Source organism: Chaetodon trifascialis, chromosome 21 (genome assembly GCF_039877785.1).
Source record: "Chaetodon trifascialis isolate fChaTrf1 chromosome 21, fChaTrf1.hap1, whole genome shotgun sequence".
In the NCBI taxonomy this organism is placed as follows: Eukaryota; Metazoa; Chordata; class Actinopteri; order Chaetodontiformes; family Chaetodontidae; genus Chaetodon; species Chaetodon trifascialis.
Genome location: NC_092076.1, coordinates 7162744 through 7190405, shown reverse-complemented (window position 1 = coordinate 7190405; position 27662 = coordinate 7162744). Strand labels below are relative to the sequence as shown.

General features: G+C 42.0%; 1 protein-coding gene across 1 annotated transcript; it reads right to left on the bottom strand.

The window, feature by feature from the left end:
- Positions 1 to 1545: 1545 nt before the first annotated feature.
- On the bottom strand, positions 1546 to 27129 carry cpxm2 (carboxypeptidase X (M14 family), member 2). The gene is made up of 14 exons (XM_070990545.1): positions 26847 to 27129; positions 24475 to 24576; positions 20213 to 20322; positions 17539 to 17678; positions 14214 to 14298; positions 12930 to 13080; positions 11804 to 11892; positions 9330 to 9453; positions 8923 to 9119; positions 7575 to 7754; positions 6367 to 6664; positions 5873 to 6012; positions 4405 to 4504; positions 1546 to 2381 (listed from the first exon to the last, which is right to left on the bottom strand). The coding sequence occupies exons 1-14, from the start codon at positions 27127 to 27129 to the stop codon at positions 2125 to 2127; spliced, it is 2256 nt and encodes a 751-aa protein (XP_070846646.1). The 3' UTR covers positions 1546 to 2124.
- Positions 27130 to 27662: the final 533 nt, after the last annotated feature.

Below are 27662 nucleotides of genomic sequence, written 5' to 3'. Positions count from 1 at the left end.
AGATAAGATGTGTTGGATCACACAGGGGCAAAGAGTTCAGCATCTCTTTCCTTCCTGCCTTCCTCCATCTCCTTCAATCTAGATTTGAAAACATCTAAAGTGCCAAAACAGCCAAATCATTCGGCAACAAATTCCAAGCTGCAGGAGCTCAGGCCTTAAAGCCCTTTTACCCGTTTCAAGATGGATGTTGGGAACAGATAACACTAAGTCCTGCATATATGGCTCAGACTGGCATGAAATTTAATAATGTCATGTTCCCCACAGGACGAATTGTAGTAACCCTGATGATTTAAAGACAGTAGCTGTCATGGTATTCTTTGGATACTAATACTTTCATATTTGCAACATCCTGTAATATGTAACACCCCGCAGTCTGTGTGACTTACATTCCCTGTTTCACACTGAAAGTCACTGACTATGCAGCTACAGAAAGCACAGTAATATTAACACGCTCTGATATGTCTTTTACTCTCCAGTGCTCTGAGATGGTGACAGGTGTGGAGCCTCTGCTCAATAACCTTTGGAGGAAGAGATAAGAGGTTGAGGTCTTCCTCTAATTGCATGTTGGCCAGAGAGGAGGAAGGCTGGTGTTGTTGTCAGAAGAAGCCAGTGATCTGTAAAAGCCCCAGCAGTGCTCTGATAATTAGAGCCTTTCCTCCTCTGCACTCCCCAAGATACGATCTCGCTACTGCAGAAATCAAATGAGACGATGCTTAAAATTAACCACAGTGGTTACAACTAAGTTATAGGAATGAAATGGGGTTGATTTCCCATTAGGGGCGTTCAGTCAAGCAGGGGTGAATGTAAAATCAGAGTTAATTTTAATATTAATCATACAAATAACCATTAACAGCTCAGTGCATCACTCTGTACTGCTAATGCTTTGCTGTCATTCATCACTGCACGGCCTTGTTTCAATTCCCAATCCATTTGATATATATGATGATATATCTGCTGTATCATTAGTGTGTCATTAGTTTGGCCTTAAAGAGACTTTGGTACTGCTTAATTTTCCAGTGATCCAGTAAATTCTGGATAATTTCATGCTATTTTTTATTTTTTTTTAATTCTAAAGATCATATTTTTAACTTTTTATTTTACGTGTGTGTAATTTCAGAATTTCTGAATAATTAAATAATAAAAATGTTAGTAATAATACTTTTTCATTTATCATTGAAAGCTTTAGTACATATTTCTGTGTTTTTCCTGTAGACAAACATTATTTCTAACATTTATGCATTTCACATTTTTGCATGTTCAGCTGACTGGCTGTGTGCTGTTTAAAAGGTTTTCTAGGTTCTCCAATTAAGTGGAATTAATTAATGCAAAGTGTGCAAACTGTACATTGTTTTCTCTATAATTAGTACCAAAGAAGAAAATTGCAAATTACAGAACCATAAAACAAAGCACGATCATGAAATTATGAGTTAACCTGAATGAAAGGTGCTATACAAATTAAGCTTTATTGAAGTTTCCTCAAAAGCAATTAAACAATTTCAGTTTGTGCAAACATAAGCTTTATTTGATAACTTGCGTATAAAAAAACTAATCAATGCACAAAAAGTCACTGGGTCCACATTTTTTTAAGGACAGAAAATTGAACAAGTGCAGGTAATAAAGCTTTTGCAATGGTTTACATAACTGTGTTACATAAGTTAATAAGTATGTACATAATGACTTATATATTCATTTTCTTTTATTTAAAAAAATAAGTTCTAATGTGATTATATTCTGTTATCTGCAATATCAGTATTTACTGCATGGCTGATGTCACAAGGAATGATGGTAGATTATAAACTGAAAAAAGGGGTTACAAACATAAAGATAGCCTCTGACACAATGAAATACTTAAAGGTTTAAGCTGGAAATTAAGAAAAGATCAGATGACAGCAGTGAGCACAGGGAGAGCTAATGGCTGGGGATGAAACAGAACCGAACAGAAAGAAAACCAAATAAAGCGTCCCGTTTAAATTATTCCATATTTTCAATCTTCAAACACTAATTCCGCTGACAGCACTCTGGAGGAATCCGACAGAGGTCCAAACCCTGGCTTGGAGTTCCTCCCATGTCTGATCAGAGCAGATGTTTGTTTTTAATTCTTCCCCCCTCTTCCTCGTACAATCATTATGCTCCCAGACGTCTCTCTCTGGACCTGCGAGCTTGGAGCTGCCTGATGGGCAGCCTGATGGGCTGCTTGTTGAATTTTTCCATTATTTCTTTGATTCTCGACAGGTTGGTGCGGCCGATGATGAAGTCGCACCTGGTGGCGCCCATCTCGTAGCCCACCTCGCACTTCTTACTGGTGAGGCTGTAGCCCTCAGCCCTGGCTGTTACTCTGTACTCTCCTGGGTTCAGCAAGCGCCAGTAATCGCCATCAGCAGCTGAAAACACAAACAAACAAAAACATTTTCTTTGTGCTTATTTACAGTAGTTTCATTGGGTCTTAGGTTGGGGTGTGCTCTCCAGTTGCCACACTGACCTCCAAAAGCATTAAAGAGTACTCTGAAATTTATGTTTATAGCAGATGTCAGTTGCAGGTTTGCTGGCCTCAGGCTGTTATTCCTCTTCAGCAGCATATAAGGTTATCAATAAACAGAGGAGGGACAAACTGACACAAGCAGGCTAACCAGCGACCAGCCATAAAAATAAGCTACTGAGAAAAGCACCCAAGCCATCACAGCCACACACTGCAGGTCAATACGTTCACCACTGATATCAATCAAGAACAAATCAGAAATCTGAAGAATAGCTTCATGTTAGCTAATTTATGGTATTTCACTTCTAAAGCCGCCTATTTAACTACCAAAATCAACGATAACTAAGCATGACATTTGTAATAAAGTTAGCTTGATTCAATTTGGGGCAGGGATAAATTCATATTATAATATTATAACAAAAAAAAAAAGACCTTAACACATAATAAATTCTAACTTCTTCTTATATCATGCTATAGAATCAGAAGTGTCCGATCCCAAACTGAGACTCTCCCTGTGAGTAGTAAGCAGACCCTCATGTGTCGCGCAGGTGGAGTCACTCTTTAAATCTAATTTGTAGAGACGTGGGTCTAACTCCTGTTGGCAAACCCCACTTTTCTCTCAGGTTACATTAAAGTAAGACCACAACAAGTGTGAGCAGTCACATATTATTTGTGCAACTGCAGCAATATGCAAATCTTGTCCTAGAAAGCTGAATTTAAACAGCTCACTAAGCAGTGGCAAAAAGCAAGGCTCACAAAAGCCTTCATCTAAAAGCCTAAAATAAAAGTTGGAGACTTCTTTGTGCTCTACTTTTGAGAAGGGAGCTGTTCTATATCCCCATTTAGAGTTCTTTAAAAATAGCTCTGCTTTGTCAAGTTGGATCTTCTGGGTCTCTCCCTGCTGAAGGCTGCCTTCATGTGACCTGGGAACACGGGTGCACTTGTGCATTTTAAGCCCCCCACTCACTTACAGAAAGGACAGCGCTGCTTCCTTCCGCTCATCCGCACACCTGAAACGTCTGAACGACCACTGAGACAAATGAAATATGATGGCGGGTCTGCCTCTGCTGCGGGTCTGCCTCTGATCCGAGCAGTTGCACATGGACGTCTGTGCTCACATGACTCATATTCAGATGGCAGAAGGGGATCTAATTGTTTCCTGATGTGCTTCAATATAAAATGCTAATGAGCTAATGAATTCTCAGTCTAGGCTGTCTGCCCTGCCCTCTCAGCGCCCACAGCTGATTCATCCTGATGGAACAACGACCCGCTGTGCAAATGTCTGTTTTTAAAGACAGCTCCAGAGCAAATTCAAAGCAGCTGAAAAGGTGCAGCTTTCAAAATAAATACCCTAAAATCCTTCTTGACTGCAACTGAGAATAGCAAAGAATTCAGAGAGGAAGCGGTGACTTTCACTTCCAGGAATAATAATGGCTAATGTCCTTTTAGACATGTGATTTCACGCTCTTAGTACAAAACTACTTTGGCTCTGCAGGCTGCATTTTTTAGGCATCAGCAGAGACTGACTTGAGGGCACACAATCAATAGTCAGATTCAGAGCAGAGGGCCTCAGCGACACTGTGAGTCAGACCCCAACCTGCAGCACTGCTAAAAGACATCACCTGCTTTTGTTTAGGACATTTATTGCATCATACACTCGAATGCTAACTTACTGTAAGAGTGACTCATTCCTGAGTCAGTGAGCCGCTAGTCTCTGCTGCTTTGATTGCAAAATCTAAGCTTACTCACATAAAATTTCAGAGACAAAGCAAAAAAAAATATCCACATGCTGCAAAATGGACAATGACTAGAGACAACAGACAGAGAACAAATGTTTGGAGTGAGTGTGTTTGCTTTGTGCTGATTGCTCACATGAACCATTAAGAGGTGAATTATCCATAAGGATCAGGTTAAATGTGTTATATTACCTGTGCGGATATCATGGCTGATCCCCTCCACAGAGATGATTGCATTAGCTATTCCACGACCTTGCACATCCCTCACCACGCCTTTGATCCCACGATGCACCTGCATATGCAAAGAATGACCCACGCAAGCGTGTGTGAACCCTGCTTTAAATTTACCACATCAACATCTACTTCATCATTTAGCACAATGTGTATTGCATGATGTGATGATATGATGTATAATTTATCATCCTCAGTTCAATAGTTGAGTGTGTTTACACATCTTTCCTCATCCAGCTTCAATATTTAAATACAAGCTGTGTCCAACATGGGGCCGGGTCCTCTGAAGTCCACATCACCAGAGAGAATATAATATAACAGGCTTGTCATATTTCAAAGTCTTATGAAACACAGCCGATAATGCAGCTTTATTTCTTCTGAATTTGGAGCGCAATAGCTTTGGAGCCCTCTACATCCTTTAATTCACTGTGTGCATTCAGGTAAAACTCGTCAACTAAATAAACCTGGAATTTATTTTTGCTTTCACATTGTCAACAATTATAGACAAATATACTCACGTACTGACGTGGGCCAGTAAAAACAACAATAATGAAATTAATCATTTCATGTTTCTTTATCTTATTGGCCAGGATTTTTTTTTTTTTTTTTTATCACAGATTGCAGAAAACTTATATACATATTTACTGATACTGGTACATTTCATGCCAATTTTCCATCATGTGCTGAATTAACGTCACAACTTATGTATTATGGAACTTGAGTTTACCACTGATATTCACAAATTGTGTCTATTATGAGGATAAATAATAATATAATAATATAATAAATAAACTCAAAGAGGTTATAAGAAAACGAGAAGAACCTGAATGCAGCATTAGCTTTTCTCTCTCTGAGTTTAGACCGTCTCAGGTACGGGATGAGGCTCAGGTCCAGCCCGGCCTTTAGGTTTTCTGACAGACTGACATTTGTGCGCTGTGTTCTTCAGAGGATCACAACTGATTCTCCTTCCTTTGCCGGCGAGCGCCCAGACTTTTTTTGCTGTTTATACCACATCACCTTGCTCTGAGTGTCTAATATTGCTGCGAATGGGTTTACATTGGAGTTAGAAAGTCTGTTGTGTGTCATACAAATGCTAAGGGGACACCAAAGGGCCTGACAAAAACCATTATTTGATGACCTGGTAGGAGAACAGTGATTACATTTCAGAAAGGGCATCAGTTTCCAGCTCAAGTACCCTTCAGTACAGTATGTGATCAGCTCATAAAGTATTGATACAGCCCTGTTGAATAAGTGCTAAAGTGAGAGGAACAGAAATAAATAAGTAGTGAAATACCCGACCATATTCCTAAAATAACTCCAAAATACTAAAAAGCATGTGTCTACGTGGCTCGTTTGCATGCACCCTGTTTTTTTTGGGGGGGGTTTTTTTGTGTATGTGTGAGTTGAGGAGGCTGCTTTGCGTCTGTACCTGCTCCATGAAGACAAGAAGAGACTCGCGATTGTTCTCCCACTCTTCAGGCAGTTCGCTCTCATGTGGGAATTTGTCACAACCCACGTACATCGACAACTCAAAGCAGTTGGTGTGCAAATAGCTGAAATCATTCATACCTGCCAAGAAAAGAGAAACATATCTGAAGGCCAGCATCAGCTTAGGTCGACATGCTGTCCTGTTATTGGCCAGAGTTCGTGGCAATAATTAAGAGTGAAATGGATCTGAATCAGTCTCACTCTTTCCTTTCTTTGCTTGTCTGCCTTTGAATTGTTACATGATGCTTCAAGCTTAAACGAGCTTAAGCTTCGAGAAGCTTTGAAACAGCCAAAGGGCTTCAGTGCTGAATATGCAGATGTGCACATGGTGCTAAACAAAGCTACAGCTCAAAGGCTCAGAGCTGAGCAGAGAAATCCTGCATAACACAGCGTCAGGATCAGTGAGAAAACACCCGGGAAGCAGTGGACACTAACTGCCTGCTGCCGTGTGCCAGGACGCTCCGTTGATGGTGCCGTCCTCCTTGGCAAAAGCCTCTGTGTGGCAGACCCTTTGGTTGGCGTCAGTCATCAGGCGGTGGGTGGACGCGTAGGAGAAGGCCAGCCAGCGGAAGACGTGGTCATCCGGGGTGGGGGTCTGCTCCCTGGTCACCCCTTGGGAGCGGGTTTTGTCATAGGGGAAGGTCACCACCAGCTCCCCTCCCTGGAGGTTACCGCCCAGCACAAAGGGCATCTTCTCCATCCACGCTATCAGAGCTCGTGTCTCCACAGCAACCTACAGCGGGGACACGGGAGAGGCGAGGATAATGTAATTTGTGCAATCATCGCAGTACTGTGTTTGCTAAATTAACTCCCTCATGCTGAAAACAATTTCACTGCAATGTGCTCTCAAGAGGGAGTGACAACACTATGGAAACGGCTCTTCACACACTCCCATGCTGTAAACTACTTCCACTAATATTTATTCTGAAAGTGAACAAATTCTCATCAAGAGGCAGCAGGGCGTCGAGCACCCAGTGGCTTGTATTTGCATGTTCCAATCAGGATATTGATAAAATTGCCCCCGCTGTTCGGGCTCATCTAATTAAACCAGCCCTGTTATCTCTAAGCACCGGTTGGGCCGGTCAGTGAGGCGAGCGGGGACAGTTTTCACAGCTTCCTGAGCACAGATGGGGATCCCAGCTCTGCAGCTGCAGCAGCTATTCTGGAGGCGCTGTGTGACTCACTCGTGGTTCTCAGTAACGTCAAAACACTCGTGAGGATGAGCTTTAAATAGATCTCTGGGTATATTTTAGCTCACAGCCTCTTCGTCACAAATAGCAAACGCATCCGCTTCTCCCAGAATAGACGGCGCTGACATGCCCACGTGGCTGTTTTACCCTTTCCAAGCGAAGGATCGTGTTCACTGTGGGATGTTTTTGTTAAACTGGAGGAGGCGCAGGACACGTGAAAATGGTCAGAATTTGTCACCTGTAGGTGAAGTCAGTGGAAGATTAACTGTGATGCTGTTTGTTTTTCAGATTTTAAACAATAAAAGCTGTCATTTTTTTCTAAAATCCTAAAAGAAAAACATCTCATAAACTGCAGCCTGCAGACCCTTAATCTGAAAATTGCATGCATTTACATGTAGGGATGCTGAAACAGACACATTAAATGAGTTGAGAATATGACAAAGTCAGACTCACTGAGGCGTTTTTAGACTGGTACCACTCTGGGATGGGCACATGGTGGTTGAACATTTTGCGAGGGATCCACTTCTTGACCTCAGCTTCCCACAGTATGGAGTTGAGATCAGGGAAGTTGTGGTGAATGTCTATTCCATCATTGCTCCATCGACCCAGAGACCAGCCGCTGAGCTCTGAACCCTGGGTAAAAGAAAAAGAAACATATGGAATATGAGGGAAATTCAGAGAAAATGGTAGTTATTACTGGTTTTATGGTGGCGGGAAGTGTGGAGTTGTCTTCATCCTTGAAGAGGATAGCAGTGGTATCAGGTCATGGACAGGTGCCAAGGGTACAGCAGCTCCATCAGCAACGTTGGCCTCCTGTCATCACAACTCATCCAGCGGCAACATCTGAACAAATCCTAACACTGCTGACCTCCCAATGATCACAAAGCTCAGCAGTCCACACAGCTGGTCAACCATGAACATGCTGTAGAGTGGAGGAAGGTCAACGCTGGCAACCAAAAAGCATTTTAAGCTGCATTAAGTACTTTTGGATCAGTAGGGGGAGAAAAACTCCAAAGCAAACCCACAGGTAGCATCTACTCTTCTTTGAGAGCATTTGCTGGAAATAACTGGCCATGGTTTAATAGGTGTAACCTTAAAGTCCATGAGCAGCCAGAAAACCAAAACAATGATCCAAAAGAGGCTAAAAGCTGCTACTGTAGAGATGCAGATCTGGGTGCAGCATTACTACTGATCCTTTTACATTATAAATTGATGAAGCTTCAGTCAGCCATGATAAAACTGGCCTGTCTGCTGTCCTCTTACAGGACTCAGTGGGTTGAATAAGTTCATTTCTTTTCACTGTGCATGCACATGCAAATTTCAGTTCAGGAAATTAGTTGTTAGACACATTATTAGCTTATGAGAAACAGAGTGTTGCAGTACGTACACTGCACTCACACATCAGGCCACCAAATGACATGATGTCATTGATGTACCGCAGCCAAACACTTTCAGACTTCCTTTTAACCTCCTTTACTTGTTTTCATCGGTTTGTGTTTCATTAATATCGTGCCTTTAATCTAGCAGAGCTGCAGCTGATTTCAGAGCATGCCCAACAACATGTGTTTCACTGTTATTTTACAGCTGAACTGGCAGCTCATGTCCACCCATTTTCACTCATATTGCACATACATTGTTCTTTTTAAATATATTCCTCCAGATCTTTCAAACCAATTTTCTGGCATGTACCTGCACCATATGTGCTGTTATCTGGAGACGACCTGGCAAGCAGATATGGTGCTGTTTTCACCAGAGGCCAGCGAGTGATATGAGGTCACTAATGGCCATCGTGCAGACCTACCACTTCAAAGGCTTTCTCGTACCCATCGGGGTTGACAGATGGCACTAGATGGATCCTGGTCTCTTCCACCAGGTGACGTATCCGCTGGTTGCCGGACAGATACTCCTGACACATGAACTGCATCAGCAGGAGGAGCAGCTCTCGTCCCAGCACCTCGTTACCATGGGAACCCGCTGTGTAACGAAACTCCGGCTCACCTGGTCAACAGGTTCACATGAAGGGAGAGATGGGGCGGAAAGATCGAGGGTGATTAAATATGCAGTTGCTGCTACTACATGTACAGCCACACCGAGAAAAACACTGCGAGGAACACAGTGTGACGTCGCTGATGTTGTTATTATTGTGCATTAAATGGAGCAATCACGTCCTGATGCATTAGAGCACACTGTTGCCTTGAATATACTCACCGACTTCATGCTCTCCTGGGTTGTCAGAAATCTCTATAGCATACAGCTTGAGGCCATTGTGGCTCTTTCCTATGTTATAGATCCGGGTGACGTTGGGACACATTTCATTCACCACCTTCATCAGCTGTCGAAGGTAAATAATGAAGCACCGCTCATAAATTAGATAAAAATTTCACCAAAAATGTCTGAAATCAATCTACTGCAACATTCACATGGTTCAACTCACATATTGCAGAAGTAGAGAAGAACAAAATATACATTTACTCAAATCCTAAGAAGGACCCCAGAGGCTAAATCATGTTCACAGGAATTACAATTATTTTTTACATTACATACATTTAGTGAGAAATATTTAATGTTATAGAGAAATACTTCAGAATTGAGAACATTTTGCTGCCAGTGCATTAAAACAGGCACTTTCCCTCATGCACAATTATGAACGTCTTTTACTTAAAGGACATGAAAGCTTATTGTCGCAATGAGCCTCCTGGGAAAATGTTTTTGGCTCTAAACACAAAGATGTTTTTGTAAGTACGTCATGAACATTAGATTTTAGAGATAAATACCTCAAAAGAGTACAAAATAATCTCCAAGTTATTGGAAATTTCAAAAACAATATACCCAGTTCTGTGGTGGACACCTTAATTTAATAACACTCGAGTCAGTGAGCGAGGAGGGTTTCTGTGTGAAAACCAGTCACAGTAATAATGTAGACAGGCTTGTAGAGGAGCTGATTTAAATAGAAACAATTATCATTTACCCATATGGACAAAAGTGGAGACACAAAGAGGAAGCGCAGCCGGGAAAGGACTAACAAGCTGCGAAGTAAAGCAACGGCAGTAATGTCAGGAATCAGTGTACCAGCTGCTGCAGAGGTCATTAACCAGTCAGGAGTGATGGGGTTTTAATTAAGTCTGAGTTGCATCTTGACTTTTTTAACCAAGTAAGTCATTAAACAAAAATCTGCTTTTGTTCCTAAAACAAATGATTACAAGTCAGCAGTGACAATCCTGCTTGCAGTGTAATAAAGCACAGCATTCCCTCGATAAATATACCTGATCGGCGCAGACCGGCTGTCATAAATACAGAGTCTTTTAATACACTGCCACTTAGGTGTGTTTATTTCTTCTCATAGAAGCATAATAAAAGTGAATAGGACAGACTGTGTTTTGATCTACTTGCAGTAACTGTCCTCTTAGGTTAATGATATCATTAAAGGCAAGTTTCTTGGCCGGCATGTAATGTCAAGGTAATGTGTCGTCTTCCTCTTTGAAGGATGTGGAAAATGTTCTTTCCACCTATGATGTCATATCATGTGTTCACAAAGTGGTGAACCTCGCTCCATCCTCGCTTGTGAACGGCTGAGCCTTTCCAGGATGCCCCTTTCATACCCGATCATGATACTCTCACCTGTTAGTACTGAACCTGTTTACCTGTGGAATGATCCAAACAGGTGTTTTTGGAGCATTAAACATCTTTCCCAGTCTTTAGTTGCTCCTGTCTCAATTTGTTTGAAATGGCATCAAATTCAGAAAATTAAAATTCTGCTGTGTCTTTCAATGGGCCACCTTTTCATAAAATCAGTATTCCCTGAGCTGCTACGTTACAATCAGCTGTGATCTAAGAGAAGGAAAGTCCTTAAGCAGTGCTACAGATCTTTTTCACTCTCATGGGGCATGTATGTTATTTCAGAAACCCCAGTGGGCTATTTCCTCTTTGAGGGTCTGGCACAACAGTATTTAAACTGCTGTGATACGGATAAGGAGATATGGTACCAGGTACCTGCATGGAGAAAAGAAATGTCAAGAGTGAAAAGGCTTTAGAAGCTGAGTTTCAAAAATAGTCTTTCCCTCCTTTGTGAAGGCGCATTGAGGCTGGACACCCTGCGTGACACACATTAGCCTCAAAGGTAAAGAAAGAGAGAGAAGAAAACAGCCCATTTAATTCACTTTGATGTTGTTGGAGTAGCATTTCAGGCTGCCACGCCAGAAAAAAGCTGCTGTTTTGCAATGAGCCATACGTTCGGAGCATTAATTGTACTTCATGTCATTGTGGGTCATAACAGCAGTTTAGGACACCTGGAGTCGCCTGGTTGGCACAGGGGAGCTGCTACATTAGGGACGATTACGATTCACGGCACTTGTACCTTCACAACCACTCAGTCAGCATGTAAGCAGTGACAAATACAGCTGTCGTCCTTCTCAGTACAAACAGGCTACTGTTCATGACAACTATATGAATAAGTAATGACACAGCCCAGGAGATGCTTTATGCATTTTCATGTGGCTGGCAGCACTCGCTTCATTTGTTACTGTTGCACACTTTGTTCTTGCAAAGGACACAACTTGTCCTGTATTGGCTCACAGTCGCACAAGATGTTTTATTGCTCCATACTCTGGTGTCTTTGCTGTATAAGAAATTAGAGCCGCGGCTCTGTAAATCGACTGATATCTGTTGTTTTCACTGTGACTCACCTGCCTCATTTCTTTGTAGCTGTGGTGTCTGAAGTCCAACTTGTCTGTTGTTATGACCTCATTCCGCCTGTGATAATAATTATTTGGATCTGTTGGGAATTGAAAAAGCATAGAGTCATTGACATTCAGAGATGGAGGTGGTTTAGCTACTTTTATTCGCAAAATAAAACCAAAGGAAAGGAAGGATCAGTCCTGCCATGTGTTTCAAGACAAAAAACGCAGAGCACCTGCCCTCTTTCCTCCAGTTTGGGTGAAGTTCAGCCAAGTTACAAAGACTTTCTCTGGTATCACACCATGCAGCAAGTTTGGGTATTTGCTGCCAAGATTTTAAGATATCTGCCTCTGAAGTTTCTGCCACCCCAAAACAAAGGAAGAGAAATTTAATTCAATTTGTTGTGCTCCCGGCACTCAGCAGTTACACATTAATTACTCAACAGCAACCTGTTTTTCCAGAAACAATGATCCAGTTACTGTGGATAATCTCGCTGTGCGAAGTTTCCATTGGGACATTTCTTTGTGCAGGAAATGATACTCAGCACATAAAACCAAAACTATCTGCATGGCTGGATTCCAGCTGAGGTAAGTGGGCCAGGTTTCGACTTAGTGGACTTTTCCTATAATCAACACTCTGCACATTGAGTCAATAAAAAAAAATATGATTTTTAAATTGGTCACATGACTCAGTGGGTGTTGAGACTGAAAACAACCCTGTTGCATCAAAAAGGCGAGACACTGAAATCCCGAAATTGCAGTTTGAATCACAGATCTGTGAGTTTTGAGGCTCAGTGAAGTCTTGCTCATCTGGATCAAATGAGGAAATACTTTGATGCTGCAAAACAAAGGTTCATGGTGGATACAACAACCCTCTAACCCTAATAATTTTCATTTAGTCACAAGAATCATGGGATAAACATCAGAGAGGCTTTTTGTGTTGCAGAATAAACTGCACTTCTAAAAATGTTGATCCACTGTGTCAATATGATGACCTCATTCAGACAAATACGTGCTGTATTTCTTCACGCAGGGCTGATGTCAGTCTGCACAAGGACGCGTATCACTCTATTATTTCTACCCTCCAGTGGCAGGAATCATTCATGTGTCGGCTCTGTTCATACAAACCCGTCACCTGGCATAGGACAGCCAAGGATCTCCACTCTCATGCAGATATTGCCGCTGTTGAACCAAGAGCGAGGGTTGACTCGAATGTATCGGGCGACCACAGGCGTGGGGAAGATGTTCCTGACCGGGATCTCCTTTTCCCTGTTACCACTGAAGATCTACTGAGGCAAACACAATAACCAGACGGTGAATAAAGAACGGGATTTCTCTGCAGAGTGAATGTCAGTTGATTGTAGTTCATGCATTCATTTATTTAGTGTGCCTCTCATGGACAGTGCCTTCAGCTGTAAATGAGTCAAATGTAGCCTAGAATGCTAATAGTCATCGATTGTCCCTGTCTAGATGTTTAAAGGCCCCCTAAAAATCTAATAAAATTACAAAATCACCTTGTGTAAAGGACAGAGCGTGCAGTAAATATTAAAGAAGCCTTTGGAAATAAATGCGTTCAGTTAGAACATGCACAGGAGAACGAAAAAAAATGGTGGAATTTGTTTCCATGCTTTAGTCCACAAAACCCTTAAACAAACACACATCAGGTACCTGCAGAATGTCATTAAACCCTGATACCACTGGGAGTTTATTGTAAATTTTAACACCCACGGTGATAGTTCTTCTCTGCACCTTTTGGCATTTTGAAAGACCAACAGTGCAGTTTGGCATTTGGCACAAAAGGTGGGTGAGTGGGTGAGCGGGAAGCTTGTAGCAGAGACTAAATTACTGAAGGGGCATTATCTCCCACATGGATGACTCCAGTTACAACCAAGATTTCATTAGCTGGGACGTGAACCACAGTGGGGACCAACAAGGATATGATTTCCCTCAAAAATATCATCTTAATCTGATCAGCATGTTCATTGATAATAGGGTTATTAATGTTATTATTATCCCGCAGCCGAATGCATCAGTTGCTGCTTTACTTTGCTGTCGAGGCATTCCTGTATTTAGTTTCTGTCTATTCAATTACAGGAAGTGCCCAAGTAGAAAAGAGATGAACAATGAGCCAGGATGAGGTTTCCATCTGCTTGAGGATCATCAGTATTTACTATTGCCTCTCAGCTCATTAAGCTCGGAAATAAGCAGAGATTTAAATCTTCCTCCATAATTGCTCTGAAGCAAGAATTCATTTCTCCTTCTGGTTCCAGTCATTCAAGGGCACAGAAAACAAGACGCTATATAAAGCTGGTTTACAAACAATGCTTGAGCTCAAAAGCCTTTCAGTGTGATAGAAGCTGCCTGCTTTATAGATATATGTCAGGAGATTGCAGCTTTAAATGTCGCAATTGTTACTCACCAAGTCCTTTGAGCCGTTCTTCAGTGTTATCCAGGTGTGACTGTCGTTGCTTACCATGACCCTGTACGAGGTCACCCAATCACTCCTTCATGAAAAACAGAGGAAGAAAAGAAATATCCACTCAGGCTAAATTCAATGCAAATCGAGCTCTGAGGCGACTGTGTGGAAGTCGCAGACAGCAGGGAAAGTCTGTTTAAAAATAGGAAAATGGGAGAAGAGGTCGTGGAAATTAGAAAAGTCACTTCAAAGCTTTGCAATTTGAGCAGAAGTTTGTGATTTTAATTTAAACTACAGTACTGTTAATGTACTCCAGCATTTCAGGATAAATACAGAAATTCCTCAAAATTTTTTGGAAATATACTCTCTTGATTGATACCACTCACACATCTCTATGGTAAATATGAAACTAGCTACCTACTGTTTAGCTTAGCTTAGCACAAAGACTGGAAGAAGTGCACAGACTAAATGTAAAGTTGTGGTTTAGTGGGCGGTTGCGTGCTGTATTTCTTGGCACAAGCAAATACTGCAAGTGTTTCCCAAAATGTCTAAGTCATCCTTTAGCTCAGCAAGAAGTGTGGTGAGCAAGTGTGGGCTGTTGGTCTGACACAAAACATCTCACAACAACCAGTTTTGTAGACACAATGACATTAGAGAAAATTAGATTAGTACTGACCAGGTTAAATTACATGTGGTTATGCATGTTTTAGCCCATTTACATCACAGCTGTCTGATCTGCAAACAATGTGTGTTTTAGTTATTCTAATCTACTTTCCACAAATTTCCATTCATCTCCACGCAACAGAGAAATCTACTAGAAACTTGAGTTGTGTAATCCATCACGGTGAACATCAAATCTGTAATAAATTTTGTTAAAGTCACAGTATTGGTATGATGTAACTTAAACTGCATTAGTACGCAACATCCAGGGCCATAGCTAACACTGAGGGCACTGTGATCTGTAAATTTGAGGCATGCAGTTGCCTTCCACAATTAACACCTACCATGACAAGTGTGTTACAGGCTGATCCCAGTAATTAACAGATGTGTTGAATGGTCAACTGAATAAATCAAACAGGAAAAATCCAGAAACCAAATCGAAAAACCTTTAAAATAAGTGCAGCTTTAGTTTAAAATGCTCAACACAAATGTAAAGTACACAGGAATTGTAGGTGAGGAGCTAAAACCTGCAAACACCCCGGTATTGGCCCTTGGAATAGCTTAGTCAGATCAGGGAGAGTTGAAACATCAAAATATTTTTTTATGTCTGTTGGAAAAAGACTGATGACTTAATGTCCCGTCGTGCCACACGGAGCTCTGCCCAGCGTGTGCAGTTCGTAGGCTGGCAGTGACTGCCATGCTTTTGGATAAAGACATCAGTGCTGAGCTGGTCCAGCCTGGTAAGAATTCTCAGTTCTGCTAATTAAAGCGCTGTTATAGACAGAAGCCCCCCGAGCTGCCACCGCAGACAGTTACATGCCCTACAGAGCTAATTGCGGAGATATCCTGTCTTAGGCATCGGTGTCTTCTGCGCCCTTGAAGGAAAATTACAAACTCAGCCTCTAAAGAATCTCCCCATGCTCTCTAACTACGCAGCAGTTTCCAGAAGTCTGCGCCACCCTCCCCAATTAAGAGTTACAAAGGCCAGAAGTTGCCAAATATCATTAAGGAGCGAAGTCTGAGCAGGTTGAAGTGAGGGAAAATGGGAACAGAGGCAGTTGTTGTTTTTCTTGGTGAATAAAGGACTGAAATAAATCCTTTATCGATGCTATACAGGATAGCTTAAGTGATCTTTGAGAAGTTTGGGCTACTCGGTTGTTAAAAAAATTGTTTAGCAGACTCATATACTGGTGAGCTGAAGCATTGGGAGGTTGTATACCATTCCCTTTGTGTTTGGAAGTTAAGTACATAAGACACTATGGAGATCTGATGCCACTGTAGCTTATATCATAACACACTTTACAGACACTGTTAGCAGCTGGTTGACTCACCCCATACTGTAGTTAGTAAACTCTAACTGTAAATATAAGGAATTACAATTGATACAGTTTAAAGAAGACTGTCCACTGGTTAAATCCCTCTTTTTCCCCGTCATCTCAGTGCGGTGAACAAGCTCACAGCACAGTGAAATCTTTTCACCCCAGTGTTATTTTTATAATGTAGTGACCTTTTAAGAGAGATGAAAGAATGAGGCTGCACTCCAATCAATCAAACTCATAAATCCTTAATCCCACAGTGAGGGGATCAGAGAAGACTTAGAAAAGGGCAAACACCAGTGAAGGTTCAGCACCATGTGGACGAGATTGAAAAGCTTGTTTTGTTTAGATTCGTGAAGTCCAATTTTCCAGTTGGGGTTAGAGGTGTTTAGAGTTCGAGGGCGATTATCGCTGCCTGTCTACTTCTGAAACTCACAGCATATTTAATTAGATTTTTGGCCAAGCAATTGGGTTTTTATTAGCCATACTAGCGACACGACCCTGTGGATGCAATTGTTGGTCTGCAGCTCGGTCCACCAATTTGGTCCAGATGGACTTGATCTCAACAAATTTTGTGCATTCATGGTCCCCAGAGGATGAATCCTACCGACTCTGATGATGCCCCAAGTTTCCTCTCGTGGCATCATGAGTGAAACATCTGAACAACTGTTGGATGTATTCCTGGACTGTACTGTACTTTGTGTTTAGCGCTAATTAGCAAACCTTAGCATTCTAGCGTGCTATACTAAGACGGTAAGCATAGCAAAAACGCATGCTGAAGATCAGCATGTTAGCATCGTCATTGTGAGCATTTTACCTGCTGATGTTAGCATCCAGCACAAAGCACAAGTGTGACTACAAGAAATACAGCATCACAGAGCTGCTAGCATGTTTGCAGACTGTTTGTCTTGTTTTCACACAAAGTTCATGTTGCCAACCTGTGCTTTAAATTAGCTGCTGATGTAAGTATGTCACTAATAAATGGGGACGCAGTAATGAAGGTTATTAAAGCAGAAAGCTTTTCTAGGACTATCCTGATTGAGACTTCCATTTTTCCTTGCAGGTTTCATGTGATTGACAGAACGCAGAGCTTGATACAACGTTTATTTCTCATCTTTTCCTCATATTTTGTCTTTCTTTTCTTATTAGGACTATATGCCTGAAACAAAGAACAAACAACAGTCTGATGAATTTCCACTGATGACTTAAATCCACCTCCAAACAGACATCAGCAGATATCACCAGGAGTCATCCACCCCCCACAATGATCCTTTCAAGTTATCTTGGACGAGAAAATGCTCATCCCCGATCATCCGCAACACTCTGTGCGTGTCTGCAGGGTTTCTACTCACGACCAGAGGGAGCTCCTGCCTTGTGTGATGACCCCCGTGAACTTTGTCAGCCTCCTGGCATCCACCTCGAACCACTGCAGCGGGTCATCTCTCCCAGCGCACCAGGCCCCGTCATAGAGGTCATCTTCATAAAGGCCAGCCTGCAGGCCAGAAACACGATTTTATTCCAGATGTCCATGTGGAAACACAAACACGCACAGTCCACATATGATGCAAACACTGGCTGGTAAAACGTCCGCTGTGCTTGCTTTTGTTACGAATTTATCAAAGGTCACTGCTTAAGTGTTGACCCTGGAGAGGGTGAAGTGTGCAGAAGTCAGAAGACAGAGATGTGTAGTTAGCTAAATGTGTCTTTTAAAATAATACAGACAGGTAGAGTACAAGCTACATTACTAAGGCTGGACTGGATCATACTTAAATGGATGAAACAGCAAAACAAAGCCATTGAAGTTACGGGAATGAAAACAGGACACATCTGCGAGACAGAGCTGACTGTTATAGACACCATCTAACATTATTTTTTTCCCATTTCCAAGCTTTCCCCATTTTCTTGAAACAGTATCAGTGTACATGCTACTGACGTAACATGTACTTGGTCCAACAGCTGAAAATGTTAAACTAATTATAATGCATAAAATGCTGCTCTCTCCATAAAGCCTGGACCAGATGACACTATTGGCTCAGGGGGAGATGTGTGAGGAGTCACACTCACATGCTGACGGGCAACATTGTTCATCTTCTCCATCCAAACGTAAACATTGTGATGACATGCTGCACTGTGCATCCTGTGAGCGTAATGTCAGTACATCTTGATCAGAACTGCCAAGTCTAATTATTTACAGATCTGAACACAGACGAATTGGATGTGATATACATTTACATTATGAAATTATGGATTTTGGATATATATAGGTTTTGTTAACTATATCAAGTCAGTGTTCAACATCATTGCTTACATTCAGACCATTTAAATGTGTTTGGTGTTGAGCGGGTCTTCAGATGTCTCCACTGAATACGACCTATGTGCTATATCTAGTAGACGTCTTTATTATCATGAAAAAGTTAACGAATTAGAATTAGTTTTGTGCATATGAGGAGTCCTCATTGAAAAACTGTATTTCCACAATCATAGTTCTGCAAGTGTACATGTAAACGTCTGCCTCTGTGTGTCTATGCATGCAGGGAAGGCTGTAGAGGAGCCAATGCATATCTCCCAAATCTGAACATGTCGTGTGGCACTGCGCTTGAAACAAGCCGACTGGTTGATCCAACTTCCTGTCAGGATGCAAGTTAGAAACGGAAAGAAAAATATGTTCGCTTGCATTGGAAAGAAAACACGAACGTCTCCAAACGACACCCATATTTTCATCTCCTCGCAGCTAAGATGAGCGTGTTCTAGCTGTAAAAAAGAGGTGTTCAGCTTCCTCAAACCGAATTCCTGAAGCAAAAATGCATCTCTACTCTACTGTTGAATGATTTGTGAGATCTGCAAATAATTCTGCCAAGCAGGGTCTGTTTTATGTCCTCTTTGTCTGTCAGTTAGCAGAATATCTAAAAAAAAACTTGTTAACAGATTTCAGTGAAATATGGCGAAGCTTTGGCCACGGAACAAGCGATTACTTTCTGGTGCCAGTCCAGATCCAGGTGCAGACCTTTCATGAACTACTTACCTGAATGAAAAAAACCTGGCACATGTACCCCATAATTGACTGTATACATTTTTTTGCAGGGTACTGTATGGGCACAGTTTTTAAACCCTTTTAAACATTTCTATTATAGTTATTGCAAATCTAGAAGGAATGAGGCATTTCAGTGTCTTCTAGAATTTCATTTGTTCATGTCTTCCTGCAAGTATGCATCTCCTGATATTGAAAGAAAGTTAAATTCATCACAGAACTGTTGGTGTCTGGAATCTAAACAAACTAAGTAAAGCAAACCAAGTCCACTGGCCACAGGCCCGGTTCAACAGGGAACATCTGCTTTCTATGTGTTTCTCCTGATTTACAGATAACTTTTCTCAAGAGTGGACATTATCTCTGTCCCTCTATGATCCCTGACAGGCGGTGAACAAAGAGAGACGCAGAGGTGAACACAGAAAACCAAACAACAAGTCCTTTGTTTTGTTGATTTCCTGAAACACAATGCCTGGTCGTCTTGAGCGAATTAAGAGCATGTGTGTGCGTGTTTCATTAATTGTGCAGTTGTATTCGGAGCAGAAGATGAGGCTCGCTGCAGACTGTGTGCAGGCTAATACCCTCGTAGCACAGCTTGCACTAACAGGAAATACCTCTTCTCCCAGATGCCAATCCTCTTTATTAGGTTTGGGGATGTGCCCCTGGTTTGATGGCAACACTATTGCTTTCTCTGTTGAGTTAGCTTTGGAGTATTAAAATATGCTGCGAGCTGAAACAGAGCGATAATGTCATCCATATTTAACTGAAGCAAAAGCCGACGTCTTTCCACGGAGCTTAAATATGAACTCAAAATGATCCTGAAATTAAAAGATACTATCTCTGGATCATATATTTTTTATATAGCTCCTTTGAGGAAAAAATGACTGCACAAATCATGAAAGCTTTCAAGGAAAGGTGAAATTGCCCAGGGTATGATGCGAGCCCAAACATTTTTGGCAAGCGTGCCCAAGCTAGGCCAACACTTTACATTCCTCGCTTACCTGGATGTTAAGACGACCTCTGTGTGCGCCAAGGCCGTAGCGTTTTGTAGTTGAAGCGTGAAGCTGGAAATCATCAATCTTCAAATTCTCCAGTCCCATGGGAGGGCATTCTAGGTAACAAGAATGACAAATTGGCTTGTGATGGTAATGTTATGTATCATGTGTTGCATTGCCCCAGGAGCATTGCTTTCTGCACAGCGTAGCTCCTGAGTCAGGGTCCATGCATTTGTTAATAGCTAGACTCAACGATAATGAGCAATTTAGAATCAGTGAGCTCAAATGTGTGAAGCAAACAAGACAGCAGCTGCACTCTGTTTGTTACTGCAAAGATCTATTAATAGGCGCTCTATACAGAGAGCCTAATGTAGTCAACATAAAGAGTACAACACAGTATCATTCTAATAATGTGAAATGCCCAAACTGAAGCAGACTGTGATTGTTATTATATGCCATTGTCAGTGTTGATGTTTCTTCATTCTGCCCCCCAACTAAAAAAATAAGATACACATAAGTTCATGTGCGTCTTGTGTGTGTGTAAACAGCTCATTTTCTCCAAACATGGAAAATCAACCTACAAAAGGTGAGCCTCCGCGAACGAAATGGAGTTTAACAGCGTGACGGAGGGTTTGATGTCTAAACTGCTGTGAATTTCAAAGCATCAATATTCATGGTTGATTAATGACGGTTTACTATGAACGCCTCCTTTATGTAATTTTGCATTGCACACCTGTCACAGCCATCTAACTGCACCCTGAATACATGATTAAATTGTTGAAATGACTATAGCACTATAATGAAAGAGAGAAAGGGAAATTGCAAACTGCAAACCTGTCAGGCATATTTATTATGATCAAAGGAAGATCTTTCCATGTGGAAAATACCTAGGTTGGATTATTAACATTGTCATACTGCTGATCACCTACAGCTGAAGAGTTCATTTGCAAAAACAGTCAAAAGCCATTCTTTTAAATTAATAAAAGAACATCAGTGTGATTGATATTTCCTGCACCCAAAAACATGATTTATGAAAAAGACCGGATCCTACATTTCCCAAAATGCAACCTAGAGATGCCCACATATTTGTTTCTGTTTTTCTGCTCTGTCTCCAAGCCCAGGCTGAAATATGCCGGCTGACATCACTCTCAGACTTGTTTCCAGTGGCTGAACTGTACTCTCCATGCATGACTCGCACACTGATGGCGATGTGTAGAATTAGTAGATACACAGCTGTGGAGCACAAAGCTGTACAGTGTGTGACCCTGATGTTTGTTTGAGGCATGTTGTACAGTATGGCTCCAAGTTTAGTCATGCTGAAATGCTGCAATGTCAATAGCACTCAACTTAAAAAATGCTGTTTTTATGAGTCCGTATCGGATTCTTTTCCAGCGCCAGTGACCCATGTATCCAGATGTTTTTTGTTTCTTTTTTCAAGTGAATTGGGATGAATTTAACTTGCTGTCTTGAATCCTGAAATAAATAAAACTGTTTTCAAAAAGTTGCATTTACTTTACAATTAATGCTTTAGAACTGAATTTTATATTAAGTGTTCATTACTGTAGATGATCTTACTATACTTTACTGTGCAGGTATCTTTCCTGTCCAAATCAAAGAACTAGAGTAGTCCATGATGCATTGAGTCTCATAGTTCCTGTCTTTCCTGGCAGTAGTGATGGCATGATGGAAACTAACAGTCATCAATATGAATAATCATCTTGCAATTAACTCCTTGAGCATGCCACTTATCCATTAACGCCCACTGCTGCCACAGCAATGGTTTGGCAGGCAGGCAGCTGTGTTCACGGCACCCTGAATTTGCTTTAGAAAAACACAGTCTTTAAAAGAGAAAGCAGCACATCAATTAAAAAGGTTCTCGTTTGCTGCAGCGGGAGTTTGCAGTTCATTTGAACAAATGCCTGTCTTGAAGTAATTGCAGACAGCGAGATGGTGTTTACTAGAAAGAGGTCTTTGTGTGAGATTGGCTCATCTTTTACACTACAATGAATATCACCAGGGCCAAATGGGCAAATCAAGGTTGACGTGTAAAATCCCTTTGCCCAACGGCTCTTTGGGTCAGATCAAGCTCTTTGCAGTCTTCCCTGGATCACAGCGATGGAATTTCATACCAAGAATTTCCATTTGGGCATCGGCCTGTTTGTACATGCAGCATATGCTGCACATGTCGCTGTCACACAGCCAGGACACCTTCACAAAAAATGAACAGCCAGGAGTGTAACATTCACAAAGGAATTTTCTTACTGTAGATCTGGGCTGTGCATTTGGATGTAGAGTTCTGTAGTGTAAGTATATTTAATCCATAAAGGAAGCAGGCTTTGCATTGTATAACTGCTCCTACAGCGTGATATGTGTGAAACACTGAACACCGTCAATCACACGCCCTAAAATTTTCAGGGAGGCAAAGAAGATCAGCATCCAAAATCCACACATGCGTGACATAATTTACGTTTGGTGAATAAAACAAACACATCTTGAGACTACATTTATTTCTGCTGTAAAACTTCAGTGTAAAAGTAGCCAGAGGCGAAGCCACTGGTAAAACCAGTTACAGTGGTGTTCACAGTAACTCTACACAGCAATAAAACACGTGTTCATCCACTTGTGACCCTGTACTGTATGCCTAGATTTAAAGTCCCCTTGGCGTCAGACACATACAGTAAGTCTGCAGGCTTTCTGAATGGAGTGATCACAACACATTAGGGACAACTCGGCCCTCGAAGCAGCCCAAAGGATCAAGGTCAGCGGGGCGAAAAAATAGATGGGTGCCCGCCGTGTTGCAAAGCCCTAAATCATTATCACCATCTGCATGCAATCTTTCGCAAGAGAACCTGCACAATCTAGCTTCAACAACAAAGTGTGATGACCAAACAGACAGTAGAGACATGTCGCCATGTTAGTGCTGAGGCCCCAAACCAATACTGGGGTCATAGTTCAGTCGGGTTAGTCGGGTTTAGATTTTCTAATTGACACAGTGAATTTTTGAGGATACAGTTTTGAGAAGCACTCTCATAGTGTCCTGCAAAATATTAAAGCAAGACCAGGTGAGTTTCGCTGAACTCAGCAGCATTTTATCAAACTCAGCCTCTGTATTTGTGCATGTTACAAACTGTGATATCTGAACAGAAGCATCTTGTTTCAACATGTTTCAACATGCACATCACCTCTGGAACAATGAATGAGCTGATGAAACATCCACTTTGATCGCTGGTCTTAGAGACCCCGGTTAATGAATTCCCTATTGCTTTGGTATGTGTTGATGTGGCAGACGCTGAGGTTTGGCTACATCTCCAGCAGTGACTGACTAATTAAAAATTTGGATGTTAAAACATTTCAGAGCTTAGTAATGCTCTTGAAATGTAGAAGACGTATGATTTTTACATTGTTGAAGCAGTTGGAGCGTGACCCGGGTGAATCAGGCGCTACCAGGAGACGCTGAAACAAATTTGGAAAACAGATTGGTGTTGAGTCACCATTTCAGCCGTGAAAACGTGATTTTGGGAGCATGAGCCTTCCAGATTTTGACTGTGTGGGCGTCATTGTGCCAGGCGTGGCGGCACTGAGTTCCCATTTTCCAAACATACAAGAATATCCAACTTTCTGCTCCCATTTCCAAGTGCCAAATTAAAAATTGCAGCCTTTCTGTCTGTCTCAGAAGGTTCCTTACAATAACTTCAATATAAACACATAAATTCACAGTTGGCCACTACAGCTCTCTTAATATCCCAGCATTATTAAACACAGCTTCCAGTTACACTAGAAATGTTAGACATTCTGCAAATAAGTCTAATAAGGGCAATATCAGCATGTTCAGAGCTGTGGAAAGTCTGAGATCAAAGCACACGTGCTTTGCCCCGAATCATGCTTTCAGTCGAGCGAGTTTAATCTGTCATCGTCATGACAGGAAGGCTACTGGGCATCCTGGCTTCAGTTTAGCAAATACACTGTGATCCATGGAAACCAAACACAATGCTTCAAGAGGACATCAGTGCCTCTGTGGCTTGACTCCACTTCTGAGAGCATCATTTTTATTTTGCCAGACTTTTCCCTCCAAGGGAAAAAACGCTTTCCGAAAACTCTTTGCCTTTCCAAAATATTTGTCATCTGTGAGAGAGTTTGTTTCTTTTTTCCCATCCTAACGGCTCCTGTGAAAGCAGAGAAATGATCCCTGTGCACTGGAGGCAAGATGCATTTTTATGAGATCATGAATTTCCCATAACAAGTGAGAGTGACATTGATTTTTCACTCACCTTCTTTCAGCAAGGTGTACCGGCCTTCTCCTTCTGAGATGCTGTTTGGGGTTTTCAAGGCGCTCTTCTTGTTCTTCTCAGCCTTTTTGTTGGCTGTTTTCACTGAGGGAGGAGAGCGACATTAATACAGGAACAAAAAGTTTTTAGTGTCTGAAAGAGGCTTGGACAATATTGCTGACAGAAAATAAAGCTATGGCTGGATTGAGACCTACACACATGGACAGATTCAAGATTGGAGGCTGAACCACCAGGCGATCTCTGGGCACAGGATTTGAAAACTTTTAACTCTTGTGCTCTTTGCATTTGATTGCAGTACTGTATGTCCCGAATCACATTAGCTCAGCCAACGCTGCATTTTCAATTTGCACTCTCATTTCTTTAATACTGTGATATCATGTATAAGATAACTGCCTCCAGGTTCAAAGCGGTCATGTATGAGAGGAAGGATGGGGGCAGGGAGTCACATTGCAGCAACTGGAGATGGAAGAGAAGCGTGTGCTTTTTATTTGACTGAGTGTCAGGTCAGAATAGGTCCCACGTGATAACAATCCTTCTCACATCTGAAAGTCTTTATCCTCATCTCATTCTGGGGACAGACTAAATCCTCAGCAATGCTCCGAGCAGCATATGTGGTTCGGGGTAACGGATATAGAAGGGTCTGATCATTTAGACGCTGGCGAGCTGCAGGCAATATCCTACTCATGGCCATTTCAGGTGGATCAAACTGGTAATAACACAATAAATACATAATGTAAATGTCCCATATTAAAAATAAAACATTTATGGTGTCAAATGCACTCAAATATCAAATGGTTTTAAATTATGGGTGGTTCAGCATTTACCTGGGATATAAAGATGCTAAATCTTAGATGCAAGATTTTCACCCACATTTCACTCTACATGCTCATGTTGGAATGGATGAAAACCGACAACACTGAAAAACAATTTACAGTTGGATATCAGAGATTTTTGGTTTTATTGTTGCTATTGGCAGCAAAACCAAAACAATGATCTTAAAGGTGCTAAAATGCCCTGTAAAGCTGAGGAGAACTGCTGATTGGTTCATTCTCTGTGGGTTTGTCACTGTGATCGACCGATTTCACATTACACACAGTCATTTAATCCATCGTTAATATGAAATTATTGACCAGTGCATCTTTAAGTGCAATACTTAAATTAATCTATTCAACTGTTTCCGGCCTCTGATGAAGAGTTTTCAGTTTTCATTCCACCATCAACTAACGCGATGTAAAACTTAAAAGCCCTTGCAGCTGATTTCATTCAGTGTACAAAAATGTATCTTGTATGATGCAGTGTGATGGAAATAAATCAAGAAGCTCCATATGACTTGCACGTTTTCAGTGTTAACACTGTTATTCTTCCTGTAGTCCCACCTGCAGCAGGTATCCCTGTGGAGACACGTGCAGCCAGATGCCTGAAACATGAGGTCACTGTCGACACAGCTGCTCTAAATTATCTGCCACCAACCAACTGAAGCGCTCACGCCTGTTACTGTCCTCCAATCCCCCGGCAGGATCTCAGACATACCTACAAACCTGCGACTGCATGTGCTGCTGGTCCCATACGGCCACTGTTGAGCTGTGCATTTCTATATGAAGAGCACAGCACTGCTTTGGGAAAATGTGGATTTCACGTGTTCTGGCTCCAGCGTGTAATGCAGTCCTGACCTCTGTCTTGCGTGAGGCTGTTAATCTCGCTCTTGTGCAGAAGCCACACAGAAACATGACTCTGATCTATGCGTATGGGGGGAAAGAGGGGGAGGACTACCTGCGGAGGTCATTGTTATTTCTTTGCACATATATCACCATGTGAATTGAATTCAGCTGCTCCTCTGAAGTGCCTCGAATTTTCTCCTTGAACTCATCATCATGTGAGTGTGTGCAGCGTGTTGCTGAATGTTAAGGTAATTCAGCAGTAACTTCCTAAATACTAACCTGCAACTTCCAACCTTTATCTCTATGCTGCAAGGCAAATTTCACTTTGTTCACTTGCATCAGGTGATACAAAAAGCAAGAGAACCAGGTGTCATTTATCATGATTTTTTTGTTTTACTGTTTATTCATATACAAAGCATATCCTTTCTTATTCAATACATACAATGCTGTCATGTTCATTCTATTGAAAAATCTGCCAAAACTTACCTTAAAGCCATACACTGTCATCTAGTGGTTACACTGACTCATGAGGTTGCTTCAAAAGTTTCAGCAGAACTTCAGATGCTGCAGCCACACAAACCTCTACCATCACCGTTTGCCCTTTTCATGATTTTGTGAAGGATTTCTAGAGCTGAAACTGTAAGAAAAGCAAAAACATCCAAGCATTGTCCTTCTATGAGATGGCACTGGCTTTACCTGATTTAGCATCAGCTGTGGTTTTATCCGCCTGCCTGCTGCTCTCTGCCTTTCCCTTGGCCACTTTCTTGCCAGCGTTTTGGCTGGGATGCTCATGCCTGTCAGGTATCGAGGCCAGAGGCTTCTCCAGCATTTGGACCTGATTGTACTGGTCCCTTGTCAGCAGCTCCTGCATATAGTAATCCTCATCCTCACCGGCAGAGCCATGGCTGAGGTCTGCAAGCCCCATGAGGAGTCCCAGCAGAGCCAGGGGGGTTAGGAGGCTGAGGCGCTGTCTTGTCATGACACGGGGGATTATCTCCAGCTGAGAGTCCCGATGCCGTCTCCAGAGGAGCCTGCTGCTGCTGCCGGGCTGCGTCCCATCAACTGCTCCCCTTCCTCTCCCTTCCCACTCCAACACAGAGAGTTCACAAAGTTCTCAGAGCGCTCCAAGTCACTGACGAAAGCAGCGGAGCCAGAGGGTCCATGGACGCTTCAGCCTGGGAAAAATGCAGTGAGGGAGGGAGAAGCACAGAGAGCAGGAGATGAAGGAGAGGAGAGAAGAGGCAGGGAGACAGACAGTACAGTTCTCTCCTTTAGATGCTGACGTGAAGAGAAGCGACTTTTCTTCTGCTCTTGTAGATGCAGAGTTATTTTCTTGGTGTGAAGTGAAAAGGGACAGAAGTCTTTCTGGGAAACACATTGACACATTCAGGATCTGCTTTCATTGTCATCCCCTTGCACTCTGTCTGGGACAGGAGCAGCTTTAGCCAGAGGAAAGTTTCTCCTTTCCTGCAACTTGAGTACTCAAACAGCACTTGAATTCTGTGTGTCCTA